Genomic DNA, 23387 nt, shown 5'->3' on the forward strand with positions numbered 1-23387 from the left:
AGGAAATGGCACTATTCTCCTCTTAATAAAGTGCCTGATGATTTAACTGTGCCTTTGGCTTAGCACCAATCTTACGCAGAGATAGTAAGATGTCAAAAAAGTAAGATGAAAAAAATGAGAAAAAAGGATGTAGTAAAACGGTAAAACCTGGTGTTATACCCTCTGCCTAATAGGGTCAGTACCTATGCCAGAAAGATTTATGTAGTGGTGTTACTCTCCTTGGGAAAAAATTATAAACTTGGATTTCTAACCAGCTTTAAAATCGGAAGATATGGTGAAAGGTGTGTTACACCCCCTGCCTGTCACAAAGCTAATAGATGTGTACAAATGGTGGAATTTGGTGTTCCTAATAATATAGAGTTGTATAATAAACTAAAATTATAAAAATATACACCAAAAATCACAAATGAAATAAGTGTGTTACACCCTCTGGTGGGTGTTTAAAGTGATGAGCTGCACCCATGCTGCTCATGCACACAGTTGAGAAAACTGTGCAGACTCTGCAGCGTTTCAGCTAGATCCTGAACTCCCCTGTGCCAGTGATGGATCCATTTGTATCGCCTTGAATATTGGGTCCTAGTCCTGGACATGGCCATTGGTACATGTCTTCCTTCGGTGGGGAAAGCGTCTAACCCTTTGGTCTAAAGTACAGGATCTGCAGTCCTTGTCTCATCCCTCAGTTTTTGCTTCTGTATGAGGGTATTTGGCTTGATAATGGCCTCTGAGGTCGGTCCACATGCCCAGTTTCACTCAAGACTGTTGCAAATCTACATTCTGACAGTGTTGGCCAAAAGGCTCAATCCTTGGACCTACCCATGCATCTAACCAGCATAGCCAGGATGGACCTGGAGTGGTGGTTCTCCAGTATGACACTAAAATCAGGGAAGTCCTTTCTCCTGCAATGTACTATCTATGTTTTTTAAATTTATATTTCTAAAGCGCTTTTCTCCTAGAGGACTCAAAGCACTTTATCTGCCATAAACCCTTACAAACATAAGGAGAACACGCTTATCCAGATAGTGGCCTGAAGTAGGACCTGAATCAAGGACCCATTGTACTGCAAGACAAAAATTCTAACCACTAAGCCACTGTGCTGCCCATGGAAGCCAGGCTGTCAGGCTGGAGAGGAGTCCTGGAGTTCCTATTGGTACTGGGAAACATGGTCGTTTGCTGAAGCTTGGATGTTGATCATTATTCTGGAGCCCAGGGCAATCCTACTGTTCCTTTAGCACTGGACCCCACTACTTCAGGTCTCCCAGTCAGGGTATAGCCTGACCCTGACTGTGCCATGGCAATGGCGGACATCAGTTGTCAAGATGGCACCTGAGTAAGGCTGCTCTCAAAGAAGCGGAGTGCATTCTGATCTGGGCAGAACTTTACGTTCTGACCCTGTTCGCGGTGCACATTCCAGGTGTGAAAAATTAGACTTCCTTTTTTATACATCACAGCACACAGAGTGAGGCTATTATTCATTACTTACTGGGTTATACTTCATCGCTAGGTGAATGGACACTGGTAGACCAAAGGTCTTTAGACAGGAAGTGATCCCCTATATAACCCATCCCATACAGGAAGTACTTATTTTTTTTACCAGTGTCTGCAAGGTGGATGGGCATGTTTGTTTGAGCTCTCTCGAGCTCCAGGTCTTGAAGTCCCAGCACGGTTCTAAAATGAATCAAGGGATTGACCGATCTGATCCATTTGAAACAAGCTTATATGCTAAGATAAATGGTACCCGAGCCTCACAAAGAAGACGCAAGGATCCTGCGAGGTTTTGCCTGTAATGCGACCTTCGGGCGCTGGAACCTGCATAGTGGAATCCTGGACAGCACAGAGCTAAGGCATTCATGCAGGGTGCTCTACAGGTCCAAGGGAGTGGACCCTAAAACATAAAAAGGGTACCCGATCCTTGAAGGTCCTCAAGTGGCAGGAACCCGCCGTGATGGGTGAAGACTAGGCTCTTAGTTTCCAAGGTTGCCCTGCGCCTGGACAGGTAAGTGAAATCCCCCCTTATTTACTTATTGTGGGTTGCCACGTGTGTAACAATCTGTTAATCTAGCTAAGGCTGGACACCTGTGTAGCGGTGACCACAGGGGGGAGTTTGGGCTAGCTGCTGGTGTTTGAATTTGAGTACCTTTTTCCTGTTGTCTTTTGCTGTTTTACCTTATAGAGAGTCTGCACACAGAGGTGCGCCATTGCACAGCTTGGTTCGCCGTGGCGCATGTGTGCATCAGAGTGCATGATTGTTCGTGGCTACTCGGCGGCCATGGCGCACGCGGCTTGCCACGCAGTATGTTGTGTGTGCACCGAGCCATGCATGCACCGCAGCTCTAAGATGGTATATGAGGATTCGTTCGCAGAACGCCCCGGCGCACAGCCATCTTATTTAAACAGTAAATAGCTGACATCTGGCGCTTCCAGGGGACAGCTGTGGGACACAGAGTAGGCTCTGTATCATTCACTTCATAGCAACTCATTCCACCTTACCTGGGTCATGTGAGTCACCAGGTGTTGGTTGGCAAGCTAAAGTGCTTAGCAAGATTGTTGCATAGGGTCTTGGTGAGCCCTTGGTCTCCCTTCTGGGGTAAAATACTAAACCCAGGTACTCCTTTTTTGTTGCTTGCAATGTCTTCAAAAAAGAGGAGCAGGGTTAACACTACAAGGAAAGGCACACCTATGTCGTCAGTAGCTCCTGAGGAGCCTAGTCGTAACCCTAGTGTTGTATCCCCTGAGAGACCAGAGGCTTCTGGGCAATCTGAGCCGCTGTGCCTGTCTGGTATTGTGCCTACAGTCAACGCTGCTGCTTCACCCTTTATCACCAGGGACAAACTGTCCTCAGCCCTAGTCAGGTTAGAGCACAGGATTGCTGGCATGATTGCCTCCATCCTGCAGGGTGGCAAGAAGCGTGACAGATCCCCCTCCCTTGAGCCTCCTAATTTGGAGCAGGAATGGGTTGGGGAAGAGCTATATGCTAAGGACTTAGAAGATGGCCTGGCAAATGAGTCTGCTTTTGAGAAATCTGGGCCAGAAGATGTCCAGTTGGTATCAGCCTCTTGGTCGCAGAGGCTTTTGATCCAGACTCTTACCGAGATGGTTTGTTCTGCCTTTAAGTTACCTCCTGCAAAGGTTTCTGAGCCTCCCTGGTCCTCTTTGAGGTCCCTGAAGTCTCCTCAGGCTGCACAGGCTTTCGCCTTACACCCGCTGTTGGAACAGGCGGTGTATGCAGAATGGGAGCATACTGAAAGGATTTTCGTTCCTCCTTTTATATCCCATGGAGTATTATTATTAATTATTAGTTAGTATTTTGAATTTAATTCGTTGGGCGAGTGGCAGCCAATGGAGGGATTGGCAGAGAGGGGTAGCAGACACTGAGCGGTTTGTAAGGTGGATGAGTCTGGCAGCAGCATTCATGATGGACTGAAGGGCGGATAGTCTATTTAAAGGTAAGCCAATGAGGAGGGAGTTGCAGTAGTCGAGGCGAGAGATAACCGGGGAGTGAATCAGGAGCTTTGTGGTTTCATTGGTTAGAAAGGGACGTAGTTTAGAGATGTTGCGGAGGTTGAGGCGGCAAGCTTTGGAAAGTGATTGGATGTGGGGCCGAAAGGAGAGTTCAGAATCCAGGATAACACCTAGCACCCTGACATGTGGGGATGGGTGGATGGTTGTGCCATTGCTTTTGACAGACAAGTCAGTGGAAGAGGCAAGTGGGGGAGGAAATATTATAAGCTCGGTTTTGTACAAGTCGAGTTTGAGGAAGTGGTGTGACATCCATACGGATATGTCGGTTAGTAAGTTAGTGATGCGTGAGGAGACTGATGGAGTGAGTTGAGGGGTGGAGAGATAGATTTGTGTGTCGTCAGCGTAGAAATGATATTGAAAGCCATGAGAGGCTATCAGCTGACCCAGGGTAGAGGTGTAGATTGAAAATAAAAGAGGTCCAAGAACAGAACCTTGGGGGACCCCGACGGAGAAGGGAAGAGGAGGCTTAAAAATTAGTCAGCCGAGCTTCCCTGTAAGCAGTTATTGGCAGGGTTCCCATCCCATGGGGAACGTTTGTTTGGTGATGATCTGGATAAATATATCTAAAGATTTCCTGAGGAAACAGTTCTTTACTACCTGTAAAGAGAAGGCGTCCCTCATTAAAAACCTTGGGGACTTCCTCAGGTATTTCAGCGCCAAGGCAGTTCCACCGCCAACAGGGTGCCTAAATCAGGGGCAGGCCGCAGGGCCAGGGCCAGGGCCAGAAAAAACCCTGGGTCCAGAACTCTTCTAAACCCAGCACCAAGCCCTCCTTTTGAGGGGACTGTCACAGCAATTGGAGTCCAATCTATCGGGTGGGGGGAGGAGGCTGCTTCAATTTGCAGACATTTTGAGAACAGTGGTGCAGAATGAGTGGGTCACCTCAACGGTGTCCCGCGGTTACAAACTGGAATTACGGAGGTTTCCTCCTCAGGGGTTTCTAAGTTCCAACTTTCCTGTGGATCCTCCAGAAAGAAACTTATTGTTTCAAGCACTGGAGCAGTTAGTGCGTTAGGGAGTGATCATACAGGTTTCGCCGTCCGAAAGAGGCACAGGGTTTTATTCGAACCTGTTCACGGTTCTAAAATCAAATGGGGACATAAGGGCAATCTTGGACCTAAGATCCTTGAACCAACACCTGTTAATCCAATCTTTCAGGATGGTGTCAGTCCGCTCGGTAGTAGCCTCGCTCCAGATGGGAGACTTTTTAGACTTCATCGATATCAAGGACGCGTATTTACACGTATCTATCTTTCAGCCTCGTCAGAGGTTCCTGCGATTTGCAGTAGAGGAACGTCATTTCCCATTTGTGGCACTGCCCTTCGGGTTGGCCACAGCACCCCAGGTGTTTTCAGAGATCCTAGCACCTGTACTGGGTCTTTTAAGGGCCATGGGGATCTTGGTGCTCAGATACTTGAACGACCTCCTGCTCAGAGATCACTCACTACAGGCCCTGGAACACAGTGTAGCCTGCACAGTGCGGTATTTTTAAAACGTGGGCTGGGTCATAAATACCAAAAAGTCAGCCTTGAGACCAGCTCAGAGTCTCAAGTATCCAGGTCTGATCCTGGATACGGTCCAGGCAAAGGTATTTCTGCCACCCGTAAAAATTTGTGCCCTGAAGGATCAGGTGCATCAGGTAAGGGGCACCAGGCAACCCTCCATTTCGCTCTGTTTGCGTCTTCTGGGAAGGATGGCGTCCTCCTTTGAAGCAGTTCCCTATGCTAAATTCCATTCCAGGCCTATACAACAAGACATCTTTTTGGCTTAGAACAGGAGAGCACAAGCCCTTGATTACCCCATGTCCTTATCTCCCCGGGCACGCTTAAAGAGGGAGTCCACCTAAACCGCCAAAAAAAAAAAATATTAAAAGCCAGCAACTACAAATACTGCAGCTGCTGACTTTAATAAATGGCCACTTACCTGTCCCAGGGTCCAGCGATGTCGGCAGGCGACGCCGAGAACCCGCTCGGTTCTCGGCAGCTGCCGCCGCCATCCTAGGTGAGGGAATCAGGAAGTGAAGCGTTGCGGCTTCACTTCCTGGTTCCCTACTGCGCATGCGCGAGTCACACTGCGCATCGTAACTGGTCCCCGCTATCTCCTGGGAGCTGTGTGTTTCCCAGGAGACAGCGCGGAGGGACAGGAAGAGGCATAGACTCCCATGGGAGTCTATGCCGGAAGTGGGTGCAAATACCTGTCTTAGACAAGTATCTGCACCCCCCTCCCCCCTGAAAGGTGCCAAATGTGACACCGGTGGAGGGAAGGGTTCCGAAAAGCGGAAGTTCCATTTTTGTGTGGAACTCCGCTTTAAGCCTAAGCTGGTGGTTGCAGGATCGAAATCTGCAAAAGGGAAGATACTTCCTCCGTGGTGTCTTGAAAAGTACTGACCACAGACGCCAGTCTCTCAGGCTGGGGAGCGACCCTAGAGGGGCTCACAGCTCAGGGGAGATGGTCAAGGGCAGAGCAGAGCCTACCCATCAACATCTTGGAGTTAGTACGTCTGGCCCTACGGTCCTGGACGGTGGAACTTCAGGATTGCCTCATCAGGGTGTAGTCCGACAATGCCACTGCAGTGGCCTATATCAACCACCAGGGTGGTGCCAGGAGCCGTTCAACTCAGGAGGTGGTGAACCATATATTAACCTGGGCAGAGGGCCACGTGTCGGTTCTATCGGCGGTCCATATCCCGTGAGTAGAGAATTGGAAGGCAGATTATCTCAGCTGCCAGGAGATCTGCCCGGAGGAATGGTCCCTACATCCGAACGTGTTTTGGGAAATCTGCCAGTGTTGGGGATGGCCAGGGGGTCGATCTATTGGCATCCAGGTTCAGGCCCTGGTTCCCACAGATCATGAGATTGGCATTAGACGGGCCATGGACGCTTCTGCGCCACCCTGATCTACTGTCTCAAGGTCCTATATTCCATCCCCAATTTACAGTCTCTAAATTTGCATGGCAAGTCAGAGTGTTAAAGGATCATGGCATCTTGAGACCAGTGGTGTCTACCCTAGTGAATGCCAGAAAAACGGTCACTAGTAAGATCTGTTATAGGATCTGGAAAGCCTATATTGCTTGGTGTGAAGCCAGAAAATGGCATCCTCGGAAATGCATGATTGGGAGAATTCTCTTTTCTACAGTCGGCTGTGGAAATCAGATTGGATTTGAGCACAATCAGGGGTCAGATTTCGGCCTTGTCAGTATTCTTCCAAAAGCCCTTAGCCTCCCATTCACTGATCCAAACCTTTATGCAGGGGGTTACTCGTTTGCTTCCACCCGTTAGGTCACCTATGTGTCCTTGGGACTTAAACCTGGTCCTGTCGGTGTTACAGAAACAACCGTTTGAGCCTATCAAGGAAATTCCATTAGTCTTGCTGTCACGCAAGCTAGCATTCCTGATGGCTATCACCTCAGCTAGAAGGGTGTCAGAGTTGGGGGCCCTTTCATGCAGGGAACCATATTTGATCCTTTCATCCTTTTTGCCAAAAGTGGCGTCGGCATTTCATTTGAATCAGGGCATTATTTTGCCTTCTTTTTTCTCTCAGCCTTGTTCGGCGGAAGAGAGACGACTGCAGTCCTTAAGACCCCTTTCACACTGTGCCGTCAGCGGTAAAGCGGCGCTATTTTTACCGCCGCTTTACTATCGTTTTAGCAATGCTATTCGGCCGCCAGCGGGGGGTATTTAACCCCCCTGCTAGCAGCCGAAAAGGGGTTAAATCCGCCCGCAAAACGCCGTCGATATATCAGCGCTTCCCCATTGATTTCAGTGGGGAGCAGCGGTGGAGGAGCGGTGAGTTCACTGCTCCAAAGAAGCTGCTGGCAGGACTTTTTCTGACGCCCTGCCAGCGCACCGCTCCAGTGTGAAAGCCCTCGGGCTTTCACACTGGAGTGAATGGAGCAGCTGTTTTAGAGCGGTTTGCAGGCGCTATTTTTAACGATATAGCTCCTGGAAAACGCTCCAGTGTGAAAGGGGACTAAATGTAGTGCAAGCAGTCAGAGTTTATTTGTCCAGATCTGCGCAGATCCAGGGATCAGATTTCTTTTTTGTTTTACCAGAAGGACCCAAGAAGGGGCAGGCGGCTTCCATTTTTACCGCAGCTTTACCATCGTTTTAGCAACGCTATTCGGCCGCCAGTGGGGGGTCCATTGAGTCCATCAATTGGTCATTAAGGCCTACTGTCTGATACTTAAAGCTCCTCCTTTCAGGGTGAAAGCACATTCTACCAGGGGTGTAGGGATCTTCTGGGCTTTTCGCCACCAGGTATCTGTGGCTCAGATTTGTAAGGCTGCTACCTGGTCTTCAGTGCATATGTTCACAAAATGTTATCAGGTGGGTGTTCGAACAGCCGAGGATTCGGCTTTCGGGCCACAGCATACTGCGGGCTGCCGTATAAGGTCTGCTAGGGGTAGACCAAGTCGGCAGCAGGTATTGAGCCCCAGGAGGTCACAGTCTGGAGGGGTGGTATTGAGCCCCAGGAGGTCACATTCTGGAGAGGCGGGCTGTAGTCACTGGCAGCCCTCCACCTTTCAGTAAACACGCAGGTAGTGGCAGTCCAGTGAGGAGGGCTGGCTGGGAGTACCAGGCAGGGAAAGCCCAGAGAGCTGGGATGGAGGCAGGAGAATGGTAAAGATGCTGTGCCCCAGGACACCTCAGCCAGCCCACACAGGCAGTCTCGGCGGGGCAGCTCACCTGATCACAGCAGGAAGGTGGATGGATGGTGAGGCAGGTGAGAGCAGCAGTGTCCGCGCTCCTGTGTCCAGGCCGGCCGCAGCGCAGCTCCGTGGGGCAGCGGCGTAGGAAAGAGCGGTGATTGTCAGGCTTCGCTAGGCCGCAGCTGTGATGGGCTGTTTCAATGGCCTGGCAGACTACCGGACCATGCCAGGCATGTGGAAGGGTAGGCAGGATGACGAGGGGGGTCCCTTACCTCGCAGCCAGGCTAGGAATGGCTCACTCCAGCAGGGTACATGCTAGGAAGATGGCAGCGGCCGCGGGTGTGTGGGATCGATGGCTCCCTGGATGATCATGGGCAGAACCACCACAATATAGGCGCAGGACTCAACAGGGTATGGAGAGGAACAGGCAGGCAGATAATCGGGTTGTTTTTATTTAATTAGGTGCATGAATGGCTAAGGATGGAGTGTAGGATTCATGAAGCTCCTCACTAACAAGTCCAACACTGCTCACATCTGGACTTGCCCCCCCTGGACTCTGTCCTTTAATGAACTCAGAAAAAAGGATTTTGTGCTATGTCCAAAACTCTGTTTTATTGGCCGCTAAATATAAAGTGTAACAAGCTTAACCACTTCCGGACCGCTGCACACTGATATACACGTCCTCACTTTGAAGAGGAATATCGTAGCTAGCTACCATAACCCCGGTATTCTCTTCTTCAGTTCGGTTTCCAATAATAGTGGTCTCTGCGTCGGATTCGCCGCGAGATTACTTTTACCGGCAGCGGGTGAGGGGGCCCACCCCTCCCGCTGCTCTCCGGTGCCCTCCGCCGCTTACCGGAGACGTCGGAGGCGATCGGATGCTTCTCCTTCCTGGGTATGGAGATACGTGAGGGGAAGATGGCCCCACCCGTCTCCATACCATTGCAGGGCGGAAGCGACGTCAAAATGTCACTTCCGCCCATAGCTCTTAAAGGGCCTTTTTTTTTTTTTTCTTCAAATGACAACATTTTTTTTTTTTCTATTGCATTTTAGTGTAAATATGAGATCTGAGGTCTTTTTTGACCCCAGATCTCATATTTAAGAGGTCCTGTCATGCTTTTTTTCTATTACAAGGAATGTTTACATTCCTTGTAATAGAAATAAAAGTGACACATTTTTTTTTAAAGAGTGTAAAAATAAAAAACAAAAGGTAAAAAAAATTTAAAAAAATTAAAAATGTAAATGCACCCCGTCCCGCCCGAGCTCGTGTGCAGAAGCGAACGCATACGTGAGGTATCGCTGCGATCGGTAGAGTGAGAGCAATAATTCTAGCCCTAGAACTCCTCTGTAACTCAAAACATGCAACCTGTAGAATTTTTTAAACGTCGCCTATGGAGATTTTTAAGGGTAAAAGTTTTTCGCCATTCCACGAGCGGGCGCAATTTTGAAGTGTGACATGTTGGGTGTTAATTTACTCGGCGTAACATTATCTTTCACAATATAAAAAAAATTGGGCTAACTTTACTGTTGTTTTATAATAATAATTTTAATTAAAAAAAGTGTATTTTTGTTCCAAAAAAGTGCGCTTGTAAGACCGCTGCGCAAATACAGTGTGACAGAAAGTATCGCAACGACCGCCATTTTATTCTCTAGGGCAGTAGTTCTCAACTCCTGTCCTCGGGACCCGCTAACAGGCCAAGTTTGCAAGATAACTGAAATACATCACAGGTGATATCATTTGCTGCTCAGTGATTGGAGTATTCTAGTCTGCATCTCCCCAAGGTAATACTTAAATTCTGGCCTGTTAGTGGGTCCTGAGGACAGGAGTTGAGAACCACTGCTCTAGGGTGTTAGAAAAAAAATGTATAATGTTTGGGGGTCCTAAGTAAATTTCTAGCAAAAAAACGTGTAAACAACAAATCTCAGAAAGAGGCTCGGTCCTTAATTGGTTCACAACTAAAAAGGGGAGTGCTATAACTAACCTTTCCTTCTGAAAATGTGAGTTGACTGGTTTTCATGCCAGCTTTCTTGCTTCATTACTTTGAGTCACTGACATAGATGTAATGTAGCATGCCGATAATGCCTTATGACTTTACACTTCCCTAATCTTTTTACTTCCGAGTCAGTTGTCCAAAGTATAAATAACAACAAAAAAGTGTAGCGCTATAAAATGATGGGCTGTGGGCTCAAATGACATTTGAAAATTACAAACAGTAAATAAGAAAAATTAATTGTGCCATAGAAAGTGACATTGTAATGAAAATACAAATAATACAGTAAAACTGGGTGACCATATAAGTAACAACACTAGTAATACTGCAACAGAAATTTCAATAGATATATAATGTCAGCCTATATGTTTAGAGTTGTGAAACGCTGCAACAAAAGTTCCAGTGTGGAAAAACGTGTCTATCCAAAGATAAAAATCTGTGACTGTGATAGAACCACCACCGTGAGAAGAGGAGGCTTACCGGAATGTTTGAACACGCCAGAACATATGTTCTGCGTGTCAAACAAGCTTGTAATGTGGTGGGTAGATTCAGGAGATGTTGATTTCTCTGGGCTGGAGATTCCCTGTTCACATTCAAATGAGGACAAGTGGAAAGTAGCCTCTCATGCGTAATGGTACTCCGAAGTATACAGCAGCTGTGATATTTGATATCATATACGGCTTATACTATTTTACCACTTTAGGAAGAATTAGGGTGGTGCAAAGTATAAATGCCAATGATTTATAATAACATCCATGCAATAAGCATTTTCAAGACGATTCCAGAACACCCAGCCTTCAATATGTCTTTTGTGACATGTTTACATTACAAAAATAGGTGTACATTTTAATGAAATAATGTGTTCAAGCAATAAAATGGCTTTTCAGATTTCATTCTATTATGGTGTGCTAAATAATGGGGTTTTTTTTGGTTGGTAAGCTATTCACAGACATTTTTTTTTTTTTAATCAATAATTTTTAGTGAAACACATAATTGTACATAAGCAGTATAGGCAATGCAAAATATTGCTTTAAAAAGTTTTTACAGAACAACATATTCACCGACATTTTGTGCATTTATTAGGTTGTGGTTCCTGTGGCCTGATGATGCAGTAAAAAATAAGAGGAGCCGGAATAAGTGTGGTTGCCTAGGAGGCTGCAGGTTTTTTGGTGGTATCGCCACAGGAGTTGACTTTTTCCGGCTGGAGGAGCTGACCCCTTCAAGCAGCTCAGCATTCTCAAACACCAGCTCAGAGTCTGATATGTTTTATGGACAATCTTTGCTACATCCTAATGAATGGATTATAACTAAAGAGGTGCCAAAAGTGGGAGAAGGTAGGTTGTAATCTTGTTAGGTTTATTGTGTGGTAGGAAAGTTCTATTTCCTTCCTTCATCTTTCATCTATGACTCTCTTGTAAAATGCCTAATGTGGAAGTATAGTTTTGATTTTAAACCCTTTATCATGTTACACTCATATTTAGGGTGTAAACTAAATGGTCACATGCATCAGCCCCCTCATTCCCATTTCCACTCCCCAACCCCTCTCATTCCCATTTCCATCCCTCCCCCCCACTCACATTTCCACCCCACCCCACACTCACATTTCCACGCCCCTCTCACATTTCCACCTTAAACCCCACCTCACTCCCATTTCCGCCCTTCAACATCCCCTCACTCCCATTTGCATCCGTCCAGCACCCCTTACTCCCATTTCCAACCCCCCCTTCACTCCCATTTCCACCCCCAACCCTCCTTACTCATTTCTAAACCTCCTCACTCCCATTTGCAAACTTCCTCGCTCCTCACTTCTCCCCCCTACCATCCTTTCTCTCCCACTTCCCCCTCCCCCCTACCATCCTTTCTCTCCCACTTCCCCCTCCCCCCTACCATCCTTTCTCTCCCATTTCCCCATCCCCCAATCATCCTTTCTCTCCCATTTCCCCCTCCCCCAGCCACCCCTTCTCTCCCACTCCCCCAGCCACCTCTTCTCTGCCACTCCCCCCCCCCAACCACCCCTGCTCTTCAACTTCTTTCCTCCAACCCCCCTCACTCCCACCCCCCTCCACTGCCATTTCTCCCCCTCCCCCACTGCCATTTCTCCCCCTCAACGCCCCCCTCACTGCCACTTTTCCCCCTCAACGCCCTTCCCCCACACTGCCACTTCTTAACACCCCTCCTCACTGCCACTTCTCCCCCTCAACGCCCCCCCTCATTACCACCTCTCCCTCTCATTGCCCCTCCTTACTGCCACTTCTCCCCCTCAACACCCCTCCTCACTGCCAGTTCTCCCCCTCAACACCCCTCCTCATTGTCACTTCTCCCCCTCAACACCTCTCCTCATTGCCACTTCTCCCCCTCAACGCCCCCCTCACTGCCACTTCTCCCCCTCAACGCCCCCCTCACTGCCACTTCTCCCCCTCAACGCTCCCCTCACTGCCACTTCTCCCCCTCAACGCTCCCCTCACTGCCACTTCTCCCCCTCAACGCTCCCCTCACTGCCACTTCTCCCCCTCAACGCTCCCCTCACTGCCACTTCTCCCCCTCAATGCTCCCCTCACTGCCACTTCTCCCCCTCAATGCTCCCCTCACTACCACTTCTCCCCCTCAACGCTCCCCTCACTGCCACTTCTCCCCTCACTGCCACTTCTCCCCCTCAACGCTCCCCTCACTGCCACTTCTCCCCCTCAACGCTCCCCTCACTGCCACTTCTCCCCCTCAACGCTCCCCTCACTGCCACTTCTCCCCCTCAACGCTCCCCTCACTGCCACTTCTCCCCCTCAACGCTCCCCTCACTGCCACTTCTTCCCCTTAATGCCCCCCTCCCACTTCTTCCCCTTAATGCCCCCCCTCCCACTTCTTCCCCTCAACGCCCCCCCTCCCACTTCTTCCCCTCAATGCCCCCCCTCCCACTTCTTCCCCTCAACGCCCCCCCTCCCACTTCTTCCCCTCAACGCTTCCACTTCTTCCCCTCAACGCCCCCCCTCCCACTTCTTCCCCTCAACGCCCCCCCTCCCACTTCTTCCCCTCAACGCCCCCCCTCCCACTTCTTCCCCTCAATGCCCCCCCTCCCACTTCTTCCCCTCAATGCCCCCCCTCCCACTTCTTCCCCTCAACGCTCCCACTTCTTCCCCTGAACGTCCCCCCTCCCACTTCTTCCCCTCAACGTCCCCCCTCCCACTTCTTCCCCTCAACGTCCCCCCTCCCACTTCTTCCCCTCAACGCCCCCCCCTCCCACTTCTTCCCCTCAATGCCCCCCTCCCACTTCTTCCCCTCAAGGCCCCCCTCACTGCCATTTCTTCCCCCTCACTGCCCCCCCATTTATTCTTCTTCCCCTCAATGCCCACCCTCACTCCCACTTCTTCTCAATGCCCCCCCTCACTCCCACTTGCCCTCAATGCCCCCCTCACTCCCACTTGGCCTCAATGCCCCCCCGTCAATCCTATCTCTTCCCCTCAGCGCCCCCCCTTCAATCCTACGTCTTCCCCTCAATGCCCCCCTCACTCACACTTCTTCTCCTCAATGTCCCCTCACTCCCATTTCTTCCCCTCACTCACACTTCTTCCCCTCAATGTCCCCTCACTCCCATTTCTTCCTCTCAACGCCCCCCCACTCCCATTTCTTTTCCTCAATGCCCTCCCCCCACTTCAATCCCACGTCTTCCCCTTACGGCCCCCCCTCACTTACATTTCCCCTCAACGCCCCCCTCACTCCCACTTCTTCCCCTTGTCACGGAACGCCCCACACTCCGCTTGAGTGCTTTCGTCATATACCGCTTCCTAAGTTCTGGAACACGAGTCCAATGGATCTGGCTATAGGAACCCCAAGAACTAGACAACACCAGTCTTGGAGTACATCAGAACTAACTTTATTTTGAGAACTCACAGACCTTTATACAGCAGGGATGACTCAAAGCTAACCTAATTAACATGACCTAATTTACTACAAAATGTACCCAGACCAGATGACAGTCTTGTGGGCACCGAGCTTCACACATTAATACAATTAACAATACAAACAACAATCTCCCCCCTCCTCAGCCTAGACCATTCGTCTATTAGCCAGGGCTGGTGGCTAATGTGATCAGCTCTCTCAATTAACATAAACACATGTTGATAACACCAGCATCTCCTCACAGGATGTGTCCCAGCAGAATGAATCAGTCTTATCAGCAGGGGGCTGCTGGAGGAATCCCCCCTCCCTCTTCAGGGACACAAATATACAGTAAGGAGTCCCCATACAATATATACATGACTGAGTCCGATTAATACAGTTCAGACTGGATTTCTCATTCACCTCAAATGCTAGGGCCCATAATCGGTGGGCAACAGGCTTGCACACAGTCCTCTCCAACAGCCTCCGCTCTGGCCATGCCCGTGACATTTCTCCCCTTTCGGCAGGAGACTAACACAGGAGGAGACCCCAGACGGGTTGACTCCGAAGTTAGTCCACAGCTCCAGTCCTCTACTGCCTGTACCCACACAGTACCCCAAACAAATCATCCCAAACAGTGCATTACTCACCCAGCCATCCTCTGCCTCTCTCAGAGAACATATCTGCCGCTGGGGAGAGGCCCGGACTGGCACTTCTCCCTGGAATCCTTTCTGCCGCTGGAGAGAAGACAGGGGGACTGGGCTCACTCCATCCTGCTGTTGGGGATCTGGGCCGACTGCCCAGCATCCCTGGGGTATACAGGTGGGGACTGAAGCCCCATCAACCGACACCAGATCAAGCTGCAGTTGTGAGGTGATGACTGCATTCTCTCCTTGGATCCTGATCTGCAGCTCGCGATAGACTGCAACCTCCTCACCTTGGGCCTCCACAATTGCTGCAGGTGTGGGGCAGATTGGTAAAAGTGTGGGACAGAGGTCTTGGACCCTCTGTTCAGTTACCAGATCTTCAGCTGGAGAAGTTTGTTTTAACTCCATAGATGCTGCTGGCAGAAAATCACATGTCCCTGTCATTGTTGTGGGAGAAAGGCCGACTACCTCTTCTCTCAGGAAGGCTGAAGCCACTGTTGGTGCTGGGCAGAACACAGTGAACTTTGGCCCTGATAGCAGCTCTTCTGCTGTAGGCTCATCAGGTTGTTCTTCCTCAGCAGAAAAGTCTATTAAATCCTCTACCTCTATAACTGGTGTCTGTGGATAGAGGTTCACCATCTCCTGTCCGTGGAACTCAGAAGATGCCATCAGTGCTGGGCAGAGGTTAGCAGAGCTCTGCCCTGTTGTCAGCACTTCAGTTTTGGGGATGGCAATCTCCAGATTTTCCACTGCAGATTCTCTGGCATGCTGCTGGACAGGCACATTCCTCCATCCAAGATCATCCCATGCAGAAACAGGATCATCAAGGTCAGTCAGCACTTGCTGCATCCGCCATAAGACCTCCGCCTCCATAGCTGTGGGGGCAGGTTGGCAAAGCACACTATCGCTCTGCCACATTGCCGACTCTTCAGCCAGGATTTCAGGGTTGTCAGCTGGTATTTCCTGATAGTCCCAGGCAAAGGGAGCCCAGCCCTGGCACTGAGCAATGTCTAGCAGCCGTCTGTAGGCGATCTCTAGCTCCCATTCCTGAACGGCCAGAAACTCAAAATCTTCCTGTGCCCAGTGCACTTCCGAAATGTTCAGTAGCCCTTCTCTGAAATCCATGATTTCGTCCACCCGCCGCTCCAAATCACTCCCAAAGTTAGGGTCCCCTGTCAGCTTCACAAACAACAGTCCCAAGCCGCCGTAGCTTAAGCCTTCCGTTGGGCTGTCATCCGCTATCCAGGGACATGCTTGGGATACATGCCACCGGAGGGCTCTGTAGCTCTCATCCAGCTTCATCTCTGCCCAGACCAGCCTGCTTAATTCAGCTGTCTGCTTCTTGTGTGGTTTTTCTCCCAAAAACCGCACCCGCAGTCCGTACTGCGACCAGTACCTTTCCTCGATGGAGGGGAGAACTTTTCCCTGGTGTCGCTGCTCACGGGCTAGCGCTTCCTTCCAGAGTTTGCAGCGAATAGAATCACACCATCCCAGCAGGACCTGCTCCGATACTGGTCCTCTGTGCTGTATCTGCATCTCTCGCAACCTCCTTCTGAATTCCTCATCCATGGCGGCTGGTATCTGTACCTCTCCTCTTCTGCTATCTGGACCTTGGATCCAGATGGAAGTTTGGATGTCCCAGACTTCAGGAAGCTTTCCCGCTGCTTGCCACCAATGTCACGGAACGCCCCACACTCCGCTTGAGTGCTTCCGTCATATACCGCTTCCTAAGTTCTGGAACACGAGTCCAATGGATCTGGCTATAGGAACCCCAAGAACTAGACAACACCAGTCTTGGAGTACATCAGAACTAACTTTATTTTGAGAACTCACAGACCTTTATACAGCAGGGATGACTCAAAGCTAACCTAATTAACATGACCTAATTTACTACAAAATGTACCCAGACCAGATGACAGTCTTGTGGGCACCGAGCTTCACACATTAATACAATTAACAATACAAACAACAATCTCCCCCCTCCTCAGCCTAGACCATTCGTCTATTAGCCAGGGCTGGTGGCTAATGTGATCAGCTCTCTCAATTAACATAAACACATGTTGATAACACCAGCATCTCCTCACAGGATGTGTCCCAGCAGAATGAATCAGTCTTATCAGCAGGGGGCTGCTGGAGGAATCCCCCCTCCCTCTTCAGGGACACAAATATACAGTAAGGAGTCCCCATACAATATATACATGACTGAGTCCGATTAATACAGTTCAGACTGGATTTCTCATTCACCTCAAATGCTAGGGCCCATAATCGGTGGGCAACAGGCTTGCACACAGTCCTCTCCAACAGCCTCCGCTCTGGCCATGCCCGTGACACCCTCAACCCCCCCCACTCACTCACATTTTTAAAAATGTTTTATTGTATCTTTTGATGTGACAACACTGAAGAAATTACACTTTGCTACAATGTAAAGTAGTGAGCCCCTACAGCTTGTAAAACAGTGTAAATTTGTTGTCCCCTCAAAATAACTCAACACACAGTCATTAACCACTTGGCGTCCGCGCTATAGCCAAATGACGGCCACAGTGTAGACCTGAATTTCCGGGAGGCTGTCCTCCCCTTTGCACGCTCCCTGCGCGCCCCCTGTAGGGCGCGCGCTGTGATCACTGAGTCACTGAGACTCGGGTGATCACAGATCCGAGTAAGGGGCCTATTCTGAGTGGAACCTGCCCTGTTAAACCGCTGTATGGTCTTGGCCACCCTGCTTCAGCTCAGTTTAAGGGTCTTGGCAATCTTCTTATAGCCTAAGGCCATCTTTATGTAGAGCAACAATTCTTTTTTTCAGATCCTCAGAGCCAGTGACCAGTATGAGAGAGTGAGAGCGATAACACCAAATTTAACACACCTGCGCCCCCATTCACACCTGAGACCTTGTAACACTAACGAATCACATGACACCGGGGAGGGAAAATGGCTAATTGGGCCCAATTTGAACATTTTCACTTAAGGGTGTACTCACTTTTGTTGCCAGCGGTTTAGACATTAATGACTGTGTGTTGAGTTATTTTGAGGGGACAGAAAATTTACACTGTTATACAACCTGTACACTCACTACTTTACATTGTATCAAAGTGTAATTTCTTCAGTGATGTCACATGAAAAGATATAAAATATTTACAAAAAATGTGAGGGATGTACTAACTTTTGTGAGATACTGTAAAAATTGCTCTTTTCTTTTTAATACAAAATCTTCATAAGTACATTTCACTGCCATAAAAATACATCAGCTTGAATATATAATGGGGTATTGCACAATCAAGTCCAAAAGATCTTAAAGTAGAACTATAGGCAAAACTTTATTTTTTCATTTTGGGTAAAGTAAGGAAGGGTTATAACCCTTGTCAGATTTTATTTCACCACCTGTGTCCCATTGCAGAGACTTTCCTTTAATTCCTGTCCCATAGCCAAACAGGAAGTGAGGGGAAGTCCCTGCAATTTAAGAGAATTCCTTGGGGACCCCAGGTCACCAAAATGAGTGTCCCCATTGGAAGATTTCCCCTCTGTTTCTTTTCTGAGACAACCCAAATTTGGGGATTTTCTTTTACTTTCACTTTCAATGATAATGGTAAATAGGACAAATAAAGAGGCTGAATCTGCCTAATAGGGGTACAGACATCAATAAAAACTGACAGATGTTCTAATCCCTCTACACTCTGTCCAAAACTTAAAAAAATACTTTTGGCTTTAATTATACTTTAAATAGTTTATAATAAATAATCCACAAAAGACTCAGCAAATTCCTAAATCTGTGCAATACCGCCAACATGATGAATGTAACGTTTCAAAAGTAAGTATATGGATGCAGTGTGTTTAGCTGGATAAAGTACTATAAACATCCAGGAGTCAAAGTCAGTACTGACCATGACAATGAACTGTAAGCCATGCATAAACCATGCACAGTGCACAAAAATAAGTTCCCATACATGCAGAATTTACCAAATATAATGGATAAGATCCCCCCAGAGCACAAATAGGCAGACTCTGTACTTTCCTTAATTAAATTCAGTAGCCATCAAAGTTGCTGTTACCGATAACAAACCATTGCACATGTTACTGGTAGGAGCTGATTAATGTTTATTTGTTATTGTACAGAATTTTGAAACATACTTGGATTGTGCACTCCTTATTAACTGCAGGTGGAACTGTATATCTGTAATGAGCTTGAAATGTATGTTCCCTCTTGCATTATCCATATTATCCATATGCCATCTTGTAGAGTCCGTTAATCAGCATTAGTTGGAGGTGATGAAGGTGGTACCATCTTGAGGGAAATTATGTTATCATTCACTCAGATTTTTTTATTTTCTTTTTATTTTGTTCTTTGCCAGGAACCAGGCGTATAATCAGGCAGTTGTATCCTATCGTAATCCTCTATTTCTTCTGCTTCATCCTCTTGTTACAAAGTAGCCATATGCCAAATGAGAAAGCAGAACATGGGACAGAACTGGAAGGTGCCACACTCTTCAGTTCAGTGATGGTCTCTGCCCCATATGCAACTATAGAAGCTTAATTGGTGTAGAGCTGTAGAAAATTTATGACCTCTGGGCTGCTAAGCCAGCAGAGCTGAAGCCACTAGGTCAAAGATAATCCCAGGTCCTGCACTGAATATGCACAGCAGCTGAAGACAAGAAATAGAAGAAACCCTAATAATTAAATAATAAATATTATTTTACAAGTGCGGATGCGTACACTATTTAAACTTGCAGTTTCTGTGTGTTTTCAATAAATAAAACTTTACTGCATTAATGTTATTTTGTAATATTTTCCAAATGTTTTCCTGGTAGTGTCAAAGTTTGTCTTTCCTCCCATCTCCCTCGCTTTCCTGTTGGCCCATTACTTTAATGGGCTGTCTCACTAGCTCATTGTTTTTTTAGCTCCAGTCCTCAAGGCTCCCCAACAGGTTATATTTTCAGGATTTCCCTCAGATGAAACCGCTGTGGTAATTACTAAGGCAGTGGAACTGATCAAATCACCTGTGCAAAATAATGGAAAGCCTGAAAACATGACCTGTTAGGGGGCGCCTTGAAGACTGGAGTTGAAACACTGCACTTGGCAATAAAAATATGCAAGAGATAGGATGGCCAAGCTTCGGTACTACCAGGAGGTGCCAGAGTTTTACCATTCAAAGTGGCTCAGTGTTTCAGATTCATGGCAGAGACTTGAGTGCTGCTTAATTATGTGCAACCACCTCTAGGTGCCTGCGCTATTTACTAAATTCAGGACATTTTAGATTTAACCTTTTCTTGTTAAAACTTGTCCAAATATAAAAATGGGCATTTTTCTTTTTCAAGGTAAGTCCACTGGCTGTAGAAGAAAAGATTGGGATGCCAGGTCTGTAGTCATAGAGATTGAAAGAAAAGCACAGCATCTGAGCCTACAAGTGCCATTGAGGTCTCACAGTTCTTCATCTTCTGATGAAAACAGCAGTTGCAGTGCTGCTCTACCATTGCTGGCTGGTGAAAAAGACAGTCCTCCTTCTGCAGCTGAAGAAACTTTGGGGAACATAGACTTTCCACCCAGAGCAAAGTCACAAGAATCTCATAGAAGGTGACTGCTGTTAATTATTTTAATTATTTCTGTAAACTAATCAAATTCCAGGTAAAGAAAATTGATTTTTACAAGTGATATGTCTTCTATATTACCAGTTTAACCAACTTCAGCTATAACCACAATTTTTATACAACGTTTATACCAGAAAGATTTTTTTTAACATGTTTTGTTTTGTTGCTGGAAGGGTATAATCATTTTTTACATTTGCTATGTTATGATCAGATGTTTTCTCTTCCTTGTTGAGTATGCAAATGTTATAAAGGTTTATTCATTTGCCTTTGAATTTAGGTATCGTCAAAAGCTAAGTCCGCCTTACTGGCCATGTTTTATATTACACCCATATTTTTATTTATCCTCATGTTATTCCCAGAATTTACAGCCCCCAGCCCCCAAACAGCCCCACCTTCTTAGTGAATCTGGGGAGTCTTCTCCCCCAGACTTAAGTCATCTTTTTGAATTCGGTACCACTCTGTGTGTCTCCAACCGCACAGTTGCCATTCGTTCAGAGTTCTGTGAATAGAGTGACAAGTTCCATCTGCCATACAATAGTAGTCCATTGATACGTCCTCTATCCAATATAACTAAAGGTCTGTACCGTGGTACAGACCTTTAGCTGGAGGATGAATCTGCAGGAGCCTCAATCCACTGATAGAAAATGCATTGCTTCTCAGGCTCTGATGCAAACAATTAATAAACAGACTTTTCTTGTTCCTACAGTACAGGACACAGGCAGATTAGGAGATGGCTGGGTTATAGGCAGGCACCTTGAGTTGTTTGGACACTAGCAAAAAGACTGTGAGGTTCCCTTTTTTTCCTTTTCCACTCCTTGCAAGCCTCAGTTCTTTTTTAGTTTCTTTAGGTGTTGGATGTTCCTCCTCTACTGAGTGGGGATTTGTGTGTTGTGTTGGTTACATTTATTACATAGGTTAAAAAAAGACACAACTCCATCTAGTTCAACCAAAAAAATAAATAAACACATTCTCATATAAACAATCCTTCACCCACAGTTGATCCAGAGGAAGGCGAAAAAAACCCCAAAGCATGCTCCAATTTGCTACAGCAGGGGGAAAAATTCCTTCCAGATCCCCCAAGAGGCAATCAGATTTTCCTTAGATCATCTTTACCTATAAATGTTAGTACCCAGTTATATTATAATACATAATATTTTAAATTATAATATATAATCCAGGCCTTTTTTAAAACAATCTACTGAGCTTGCCAGAACCACCTCTGGAGGGAGTCTATTCCACCTTTTCACAACTCGTACTGTAAAGAAACCTTTCCGTATTTGGAGATTAAATCTTTTTTCCTCTAGACGTTAAGAGTGCCCCCTTGTCCTTTGTGGTGACCTTAAAGTGAATAACTCAACACCAAGTTCACTATATGGACCACTTATGTATTTGTACATGTTGATCATATCCCCCTTAATCTCCTCTTCTCAAGAGGGAATAGATTCAGTTCCTCTAATCTTTCCTCATAGCTAAGCTCCTCCATGCCTCTTATCAGTTTGGTTGCCCTTCTCTGCAATTTCTCCAGTTCCCCGATCTCCTTTTTGGGAACTGGTGCCCAAAACTGAATTGCATATTCCAGATGAGGCCTTACTCACTGATTTCTTCAATTGACTCTTTTTTGCTGTGTTATGGCCATGGTGCAGTATTATGCAGTTTGTGATTCGGTGTCCCATGGCGAGAGATTCGGTGACCATAATTAAACCCTACCAGAGAAAATGTGGGGCCTGTCTGTAAAGTTGCTTTTGGCACTGGATTCTGCATTAGGCACCCACCTTGGCACGTTGTGCAGCTTGTTGGGTTAGCCACAGGGTGCTCTACAGGTCCAGAGCAGATGTGTATTGGTGTCACCAAGTCCCTGAAGACCCCCTCGCTGAGGGGGGTGTGCCCTTACGAAGTGGGAAATGAAGGGTTAATCTCTACTCTCCCCTGTGTGGAACTGCTAGGAACCACAATTTCTCTTTATTTCATCCAAGTAGTACACATGTTCCAAACTGAGTCAACAGTAGTGTTGGCTCTGTCTGAAATGTGTACTACTTGTACAAAATAAAGAGAAATTTTATTCATCCTCACCCGGCTGCCAACTTTATCTACATGGAAGGACTCCTGTATGAAAAGAAAAGCATGTCCCATATTCCAGGATCCGTTTCTTTATAGACCTTGAGCTTCTACAGTGTTTGGAACGCCTACCCTCTGCCTTGAAGCATTGTATGGACAGGATGGCTGACTCCCTATGTCAAAGGGTTAATTTTTTCTCTCACAGGCCACCTCCTCGTGGTTTAGTCAGACTGCATCATAGCAGTGGCTTACAGTAATCGCCAGTGCGGAACCAGTAGCCATGCAGTTCAGTGAGAAGCAGACCTCTTTCTGCAGTGGGCAGATTTTTTAACGTTGCGGCCCTGTCATCCATATACATTCATAGTGTGGAAAATTGCCAGGCAGCATTTCCCTCTCACTAGCAGCTGGACTCAAGGGGGGGTACCTACACACTTCACACTTGTTTTGGGACACTTGCCAGAGATGGGTTATGTCAGACGTAGATCTTCTAGTGCCTCATTTCAGCAGCAAGTCTTATTTTCAGAATCCAAGAGCCTTTGCAGTGGACACTCTGGTAATCCACGTGGCACCAATTCTCTCTGACATATGCCTTCCTTTAAAGGTCCTCCGTTAGTTTTGCTGGATCAAGTTCTAGGAGGGTGTGTCTGTGTTACTTGTGGTTACAAAAATTGACTAAGAAGAATGTAGGTGTACTTTGGCGTTCAGTGGCTGTTAGACTGTTTGGATCTACTTTCTCAGTTTCCAGTGTTCTATCCTGCTTCTTAGTTGCTGGATTGACAGCTTGGTTGTTAAAGCCCAGGACTTGAGAGACAGGGGCTGGAAACTTAGGTTATGCTTACCCTTTTACGTGCCAGTAAATCGACTTTGCAGAAGGTCCATCACTGCACCTGGGAGTCTTTTTTTTTTGCCTGGTGTGAAGGGTTGGACATCTAATCCTTGCCAGTACTTTTTGGGGCATATCTTGGCTTTTCTTCAATCAAGGCTGGATTTGAATTTGGCCTTGATATAATCAATGGGCAAATATAGGCCTTGGCTATTTCAGTGGCTGTTGGCATCTCACTCACTGAACCTAGTGCTTTTG

At 47.2% G+C, this 23387-nt stretch overlaps 1 protein-coding gene across 1 annotated transcript in view; it reads left to right on the forward strand.

The window, feature by feature from the left end:
- Nucleotides 1-23387, forward strand: part of BLTP1 (bridge-like lipid transfer protein family member 1) — a gene marked incomplete in the record, with an annotated part of 561636 nt that overhangs the window by 273101 nt on the left and 265148 nt on the right. The window contains 2 exon segments of the mRNA XM_073603515.1: nucleotides 11242-11492; nucleotides 19982-20237. Coding sequence (XP_073459616.1) covers nucleotides 11242-11492; nucleotides 19982-20237 — 507 coding nt within the window.

This window comes from Aquarana catesbeiana, linkage group LG01 (assembly GCF_042186555.1).
Source record: "Aquarana catesbeiana isolate 2022-GZ linkage group LG01, ASM4218655v1, whole genome shotgun sequence".
NCBI classification, from domain to species: Eukaryota; Metazoa; Chordata; class Amphibia; order Anura; family Ranidae; genus Aquarana; species Aquarana catesbeiana.